This window comes from Charadrius vociferus, unplaced genomic scaffold (assembly GCF_000708025.1).
Source record: "Charadrius vociferus isolate BGI_N301 unplaced genomic scaffold, ASM70802v2 scaffold239, whole genome shotgun sequence".
In the NCBI taxonomy this organism is placed as follows: Eukaryota; Metazoa; Chordata; class Aves; order Charadriiformes; family Charadriidae; genus Charadrius; species Charadrius vociferus.
Genome location: NW_009649928.1, coordinates 728,710 through 737,575, shown reverse-complemented (window position 1 = coordinate 737,575; position 8,866 = coordinate 728,710). Strand labels below are relative to the sequence as shown.

The following is an 8,866-nucleotide window of genomic DNA, read 5'->3' as shown; positions in this document are numbered from 1 at the left end:
GGGAGCCCGGTCTAACTCCGGTCTCCCCGGGGGTGCACGGACACGGCCGGGCGAGGCAGCAGTCCCGGGCCGAGGGCAGTCCCGGCTACATGTTCTCGATGGTGCAGGCTCGGACGCGGTTGGTGGAGAGGCATTTGAGAGCCTTGAGTTTAGCCCCCAGAGTTTTGGCTTTCAGGGTATATATTATGGGGTTTCCCAAACAGTTCATGGTTATCAGCATAGCCGTGCAGTTTCGAAAGATGTAGACACCTGGGTAGAGATCAATGTGGCACTGATGGTTAGTCGCATCGAATATGACTCCTGCGAAAAAAGGAGCGTAGGAGATCAACGCCAGGAGCCAAATAAAAATACTGGTTCTGGCAACCTGGATTTCAGCTGATTTGTAGGTGCCGGTAGCTTGTCCACATGCTTTCATTTTCAGCTTTCTTTTCCTCAAGATTATAATGATTCTAAGGTAAGTGAACAGAGGTATAATAAAAGCCACCACAACATTGGGAATGGCGATGAAAATGAGGTAGTCAACACAAAACGGACTGTAGAGAACAGAGAGATTTTTTTCCATACGCAAGCAGTTCCACCCCATCAATGGCAAGCTGCCCAAAAAGAAAGCAAGGACCCAGTTAATTAAAACTGCAGCTATGGAATGGTTTCTAGCAACCCTGAATCTTGTCCTCATGCTTTCAGCCACAGCTAGATAGCGTTCAATTCCAATGCTTACCAAGTTGTAGATGGTGGACAAGATAGACATAGTATATAAGGCATAAGGTGCAAGCATATCCTTGGATCCAAAGATTGTAATGTCGGGATTGGTGATGAACAGCATCGAAATCCAAAAGCCAGAAAAGCTGGTGAAGAGATCAGATAAAGCCAAATTGCAGAAGAGTATAGAGATAGGCTTGTGCAGATCCTTTGTTGCCATTCTGGTGAAGATGACTGTGCAGTTGAAGATCACAGATGCTATGTTGATGGTCAGTTGGGGGATGCCCAGTGCAAGTACTAAATAATGGCTCCAAATTTTCGTGTGGTTAACAGAGCAGTTTGGGAATCCATTCATGGTGGAAAATCCTACTTTCAACCGTTAACAAGGTCTGCTTTGCACATCCCGTGTTCCGTCAGAGACCATACTACACAAGCGTTACTGCCACCTTGTTCTCCAGGTGAAGAATGAATCCCGACACACAGCTTCTACTGCCACATCATCATCATGACAGTGGATTAAACTTTAACCACGCGTGTTTTTAAATATTTGGGTTACCAACTCAGAGCATAGCCAATTACCTTTCAGTTGCTAGGATAGCCAAAAGTGGAAAACATATTTACTACTACACAGATGATTTGGTTAAAGCAACCTTTATCAAGAGCAAAATCTGGTCAGTTCTTGTAAAGAGGAAAGATCACATCAGTAGTTTAAAAGTCTTTGAGGATATTCTAAAATGGACTGAATGTGAATTTAGCTTTAATTCACAAATAGATTAGTTAGACAAAGGATTAGAGAGTCAGAAAATGGAGAGCAGTCATTTTTTGGTTTTGGAGGGGGATAGTATGTGACTGATGGAACTCAAAAAAGAACATCACTGTCGTGTCACTAACCTGGACCCCAGTTCAGTGAAGGATGTAAGTCCTCATTTCAAATCAATTCTAGTGACATCGCAAAACTTCTAAAATGCCCTCGGTTGAGCAAGAGACTACGGAACGTAGCTTTTCACTGCCTCTTGCTTACAATTGCAAATTGATGTGGCCAACAGCGGCTGTCTTTCTAAGCACAGTTAGGTCATAGCTACAGAACAAACCCCAAACTTCCAAGCAAAACCATATGATGAACTGCAGCACTTCAAAGGGGATCCGAAAAGGTTCTTACCTTGGTCTCCACAGGTGCTCTTGTGCTTGGGCCCACAGAAGTATCTCTGTACCGAGTACTGGAGTACGCAGAATTTGTCAGAATACACCTGAAATTGTATGGCCTTTCTTCCCCTTGTGTAAATCAGAGGTACTGATGCTTTCCAAGCTGAAAAAAAAAAAGAGATTTATTCAAAGAGCTGTAGAATTAACTATTTTCAAACAAGGAAACGCAGGAGAATGGCTTAACCCTTTAGTAGATTAATTGCATTGAAGACTTAAGATGCCTAAGCAGTCCTGATAATGCCATTTTTCCACCTTAATTCTTGGATGAGAATGTAGCCAGAAAATGACAGACACACCTTTTTTATGAGATATTTTGTGTTTGCCTGTTTAAAAATGACGCATAACTTGTGCGTTATTAAACCAGTGTAATATCATTATATCTTTTGTTTCTGTGTCTTTTTAAAGGTAAATGATTTTTGAGAACTAGATTTAAAGTACTTGGGAGGGGGGGAAGCTCTTTGGACATACATTCAACGCTATCGGACAGCAGAGGGCACTGCTGGAACAAACAACACAGTATGCAGTGGGGAATGTGGGGATTTTAAACAGCGGAGTTGAGGGGAGCAGTGCATCAGTATAGCAATATGAACAGCACCGTGGATATTTTTTCTACGCAGAAGTGACTGCTTTTATTTGCTGATGCTCAGTGGGGGTCGCCTCTGTGTCACCCTACATTTTATTCCATGCCCCCATACAAGGAGAAATCTCCAGCGTGCTCTGGCTGCTAACTGGCACCTCTCTGCAACCGAGCAGATGGTTTTTGCAAGCTTTCCTTTAGCAAAATTATCCAGGTAAAGCCATGTTACTTACAAAGTTATTCTGAGTTAATATTTTTTTTTACTGTTATCCTAACAAAGGATTAATTTGCTTTAGTCACAGTTTTATATCATGATATTGCAATAGCAGCTCAGCTAAGTTAATGGGCTTTCCACATTCAGTGCTGACATCTGATCATTTTAGCAGCAATTCTAGCTCTAAAACTGTAAATCTGTGAACTAGGCGATAGTTCCGCCAGAATTTACAACATAAGAAATTTGTGCCAAAATGTTAAGCTTATAAAGGAAAATTCTGTAACTTCTTTTTTTCTATTAAAGTTGGTATGTGTGAAAGTATATTCAGGTTCGTGTGCAGTTAGTAGCACACAATTATTATATACTAGACATACTTTATGCAAATGAGTGAAAGGTATTTCAGATGGTCACAGGGAAGTGCGAAGAATGATTATAAAGCGAAAAGAATGATTATATGGAAATAAGGCATGAAAATTGATTAATCAAGCCTGCTGATGTATTAATAACCTATAAAATATTCTTCTCAAAAGTGTCCCAGATAAACCATTCTTCGTGCCTCCTGTAATGAACCTCATACGGACTTGTCAGCCGCACCTTCGGTGTGAGGTTGCTGCTGAACAAGGACTCTGCTATTTCTGTCACCTTGTCAGTGCCAGCACCACGAGTCAGCACGTCCTTTTGATAACAGCGAGTGTGTCAGCAGGTAACGCACAGCCCAGCGGAGCGTCGGTAAGGAATGGCAGAAGACACCAGACCAAGGCACACACACTCCTGATCTCTCCTGGTTGTGTTTTCCGTGGCTCTGTGAACGGAGGGAGGAGGGGCCGAGGGTGGTGATGAACAGCAGGCTATCCACAAAGTCCGACAGCTTCAAAAATATCCTACTTACTAGGAAGAGTATGTCTGTGAACTTCCAAAGTGCCCTAGATAGTCCTGAAAACGCTACTTGAAATTTCTCTAATTTGAAAATTTGGTGTTCAAGCATGAAACACTAAACAACATGAGATCAGAATGTAATTAAAAATAATATCAATTAGTATAAATAGCTCTTCACAAAAGCTTTGTAATCTTATTTCCTTAACATAATTGCATAAAAAATAGCATAATGTCGCTAGATTAAAGAAGACAATATTGTTGTGGAAACTGCTTTTTTTTAGGGTGCTTCAATACATAACCCCCCCCACCCCCCTGCCCCGATTTGTATATTCCAACCCTCTGTAATAAAGTTTGAACTCTCAAAACCAGATAAAAAGTAGTTTGAATTGAAAACACTGTGTGAGACAGAGGGCTACTACATAGCCAAATCCATTCCTATAACAACCTTGATTAAAGGATATTCTTATACTTCTGGGAACTTTGCAATTTTTCTTGTCCTTATGCTCACAGCACACCTGCGAGGAAAGCGCGTTATCTACAGTTCACAAGTGGGAAAAGAATAATAATATTATTTGCTTAAGATCACAGACAAGTCCAGTACAGAGGGAACTGAATCTAATCTCCTGTATCTCAGGCTGACACTTTAAACATTGGCTGTACCTTGCAGTTGGCAAACCTTTGATTGATATTTATCTAGATTTTACCTCCTACAACACTTTTTAGTTCTATAATTGTTTTTATATGTACAAATTGCTATTGTTTTGGTATTTGTCATGTGTAACAAATTACATTATTTTGTATAGAATCTGAAAGTTCAATAATAATTATCTGACGATAATGCCTGTGGAGAAGACAATAATCACTGAATGCGTTGAAGAGACAGAGAAAGAGACATGAGAAGCTTCGGGCTGAATTTTTAATGACCATTCATTTCAAGTGGCTGTTGTGGAAAATCTAACTTCACACAACTGCACTTGCAGTTTCAGAAATGCCGATAACCTGCAGCTCTCAGACTTCAACGGGAATCACAAGTGCTCAGCATAACAGGCCCCAGCTGTGACATGCCAAAGTTGATTTCAAAACAGGAAATTAAGTTCAGGAGCTGAGAGTCTTAGTGCAGTAACCCTTGGACAACATACACTTTTACCTCAGCGTGATGCAACAGCAATTCTCTGTGTCCTTTATGCTGATAATACCCCGAGAAACTTGAGTCTCCTGAAACTACAGGAGAAAAAGCTTCATCCACGTAACGAACATAACTCCATAGCACAATTAAGCTACAAATGATTTGGTGTTGCTTTCAAAGTCATGTACATACACTATACACACAAGAAAAACAAAGCACTGAAAGGATAAGGGATTTTACTGTTCTGGTTTCTTTCTTGCCACATTCTCCTTGAACTCACATCCAATTCTTACTTCCATTCTTGAAACACCAGCCCTTGTTTGCTGTGAAATGCAAGGGTTCAGCTTTCTCCTCAGTTGCCCCTGCACTCCAGCTACACACTTTACCAAACTGCGGACAACACACGACCCGGGCCAAAAAATGGCAAATGACATGCAGCTTGGCTAAGTACTGAGGAAGATCAATTCCTGCTTGCCATGACCTTCAGCAAACCCTTGGGAAAAGACCATCCATCTGCTGAGTCTTTCAATGGGCATCAGGAGGCCTGCAAATACAGAACATTCAGGAAAAGGAGTAATACAAATAAGGAGCCTATTTATCCAATTTATGTTTTAATTTATGCAGATTAAAGTCTTCCTCTTTGGAGAGGAAGACACAAATGGGATGTATGATCTCCTTCCAAGATTTTTCTGAGATGTTTTCATAACAGAAAGCTCTCCGCTCCTCCTCCACCCACGCTCTTTGAGGAATTTTTGCCTCACAGGTTTTGTGTTATCTGATGTCCTGGCTATGCTTTCACGGCCCTTAGCAGGAACATAAAGTGAAGACAATTATGAGGCTTGAACGTTTGGAACTGCTGTTTAGCGTTATGTTAGCTACAAGCCACAAAATAATAGCAAGGACATCTTGTTGCAAGAACACTCCCCAAAACAGGCCCTCTCCCTGTCTATGCAGAGCCTCTGAGATGCCAGAACTGTTATTTTCACCTTTGAGGAACTTGTATTGGGCTGTCTAAAGGGAAACAAACATTGATAAATACCTGAAACCAAAGTCATGGTAAACAAAGCCTTTTGCCAATAATTTTTATGTAAAGAAGCCAGAATGCATCTAATCCCTTTAGACATGAAACGGTCCACGCAAAGGGCATCTTCCTTCTGAACTAAACAACTACAGAGGCACAGTGAGGACTATTCTTAGAAGAAAGCAATGGTCAGAAACGTGTGCTTCAAACCAGGCAAAATAACAAGACAGGCAGTGAACACACAGAGATAAACGTACAGTTTAGAGACACACATCCTTCAGAACACGTCTTCACAATTCTAGGAAATGTTGAATTGCACACTGCTAGTGTTTCATCACTCACTGAATGAAGACTATTCCCCTACGTAAAGAATGGTGCTTTACATAAATACTGGGAAAAGGAGAGAAGTTCAGCTTCACTAATGATGACATCCCATAATACAGGGTCTAATTGTCAGCTACAGCCTAAAATAGATAGTAAGCAGTTAATGCACCAGAGCTGAGTGGAAGGCCAAATAAAGAGCTACTGCAAAATACTTCTTACTGTCCCACTGGCAATGACCTTGTATTTGAATAAGGATCCCAATAGAGCAGAGTCAGGGAGAATCAGAGCCAAACCACATTTTCATATGAAAGATGGAGACTTAATGTTTCTGATTCACCAGCAGATACTGCTCATGAAATTCCAGATTTCCTGTTCATGGTCAGGGAACTCTAATGAAGACAATTACAACGCACAACAAAATGAAGAGCACTTAGTATTTTCTCTGTCTCTGAAGAGGAGGTTTCCCAATCACCCGGTCACTAGTCATGAAATTCATCTGTGTTTTAAGTCTCTTGGAAGTGCTTCCCTCTCCCACTGCAGGGACAATTCCTCCCAGGTCAGCTCATCCACGAACAGGATTTGGACTCAAGTTGGTCTCACCCTCACAAGCCTTAGATCTTCCTTCTAAGAGCAACAGCTCAGCCTCCCAGCACAAAGAGCTGTGCCACCGCCTTGACTTTGACTGGGACTCTTACGCATTTATGCCATGGAGTCAGACCCAGCCTGCTCTCATCCCCTCCTGCCTGCACTGCTGGGACATGGCGGGACTGCAGCCGCTCAGCTGGAAGGTTAGGAACAGCTCTGGACTTCCTCCCCTCAGCACATGGTAGGATCATTTGGCTCAGACACATCCAAGCTTCATTAGACATCACGTCAGTCCCTCCAAACTTCCCGTGAAGCCCTCTTGGTAGCAGCAGGCTAATGGCAGGTCTCACGCGTTTCAGAAACCAGGCTGGGGGGAACATCTCCAAAATGTTTGCTGCTGTGGCTCTCAAGTGCAGTTTTCGTTGGGTTTGATACTTCCTCCTCTTCTTATCTATCCTGTAGCTATGGACACAATTGCAATCATTATGCCGGGAAAAAGTAGCCTTAAGTGCAATAATCTGTGATAGACTCCCGGCATAACTTTATCTCTTAGCTTCTCTGACTAATGTGTATTCTCGTATGTATTTAGGTTCAATGTCCAAAGGCCTTTATGTAAATCCCACCTACTGTGCAATTCCTTCCAAAAATACCTCTAGGTGCAAAGATGTCATCGAGAACTGACAACCAAGTACCTGTCAGGTAAGTTTCTTTAGGAAAAGAATGGAGATCACATGATGTCTGCCCTGCTTATTTAAATTACAGACCTTACAAGGAAAGGGAATGTCTTTCCCTGAGCCTGCCTTCTCTTTCTAGCACAAATGTAGATTTAGTTAACATGACCGCAGGGCAATTTATTACCACTTTAATAATGACAGGCTGGAAAGCTTACAAAAGGGAAAAAAAAAAAAGGAAAAAAACCCCAAACCCAAGAATCCTGAATTTCGAGATCAAAATTTCTAACCCTCAGATTTTTCAGTCCTAAACAGAGGATTTCTAGCAGGCTCTTAGCTTTCAGACAACTAAACACAAACGGAGCGAAAAAAATCAAAGAGGTTTGGTTCAGCTCCCCCATTGAAGACTGTCCTCAGAAAAGAAAAAGAGAAAAGCCCAAGAGTAAAATGTCTTGTAGGTGCCCTTGAAGGCTGACATCGCCTGACACTGCCACGTTCACGCCCCCGTTTCTCTCTACGTGCTCAGCATGCACCTTGCTTAGATAGCTCCACCGAGACTGCCAGACTAGGAAGTTAAAAAACGCAACAAATTCCCTTATTGTTCTTGTCACTGCAGTAACTATTTATCTTAGCACCATGTGCTAGGCAAATCATCGTCTGTTCATGCTTTAATCTACCTAATCCAGGATGGAAAAACACTACCCAGCAAATCTTCATTGTTGGAATGTTATTTATAGCCATCCTTTTTATGAATAAAAGACCTGCTCATAAGTCAGCTGTCAGATTTCCCTTTGTTATTACAGGTCCTGATCCTGTGCGACCCTACTACTATCATACTGGCCATACTCTTCACACGGGAGCCCGCAGCTCTCGGTAAAGGCAAGCAGAAGGGAATTGGCTCTTTTTTTTTTGTTGTTTTTTGTTTTTTTTTTTAATTCAGCCCTTGCTGGATGCATAGCCTTGCTCAGTGCAGCCAGCATAACGCCTCTTCACTCTGTCCACCCCTTCACAGAGGAGAACTGCGTCAAGCATCCTGCTCTTCTTCTTGCACCCAACCCAGCATGTGGGTCACACCCCCATGGTGCAGAGAGGCATTTGGGGAAGGGGAAGAAGAAGTTGCACTCCCTCTTTTGTTTTCCTCAGCTGTATCAAAATCCAACCCCAAATGAAAAGATGAAAATATGTCTGTAATAGCGTCTATAAAGCAAAAAATAGTAGTGTCACTTTTCTGTACATGCCTTTGTTTGTTGAACATAAAGCCTGAGTTGCTACTGAATCAGACCCACAGAATTAAAGCATTCAGAAAGGAAAGCAAAGGGGACAGAAAAAAAAATAATCTGCATATATTACACCGTAACACCAGAAGCAGGAAAGGGAAGAAAAAGTATTATTAAAAAAAAAAGACAAAAAAAGGCAAAAAAAGTCCAAACCAACCTAACAAATAAAAAATGCGCTCTCAGTTAATTCACTAAGTGCAAAAGCATATATAAGTAAGGTGTTGGTATGCCACACTCCCTGATACTGCACACAGAAGACCCATTTTCCAGTCTCACAAATCTACTCCAGCCCT

General features: G+C 41.8%; 1 protein-coding gene across 1 annotated transcript; it reads right to left on the bottom strand.

Annotated features, from left to right (window-relative positions):
- Positions 1-85: 85 nt before the first annotated feature.
- On the bottom strand, positions 86-1,054 carry LOC104291888 (lysophosphatidic acid receptor 1-like). The gene has a single exon (XM_009891183.1). The coding sequence runs from the start codon at positions 1,052-1,054 to the stop codon at positions 86-88; it is 969 nt and encodes a 322-aa protein (XP_009889485.1).
- Positions 1,055-8,866: the final 7,812 nt, after the last annotated feature.

Bases quoted from the DNA above. Each gene is read 5' to 3' on its own strand.
- LOC104291888 (XM_009891183.1), bottom strand. From the start codon at position 1,054: ATGAATGGATTCCCAAACTGCTCTGTTAACCACACGAAAATTTGGAGC.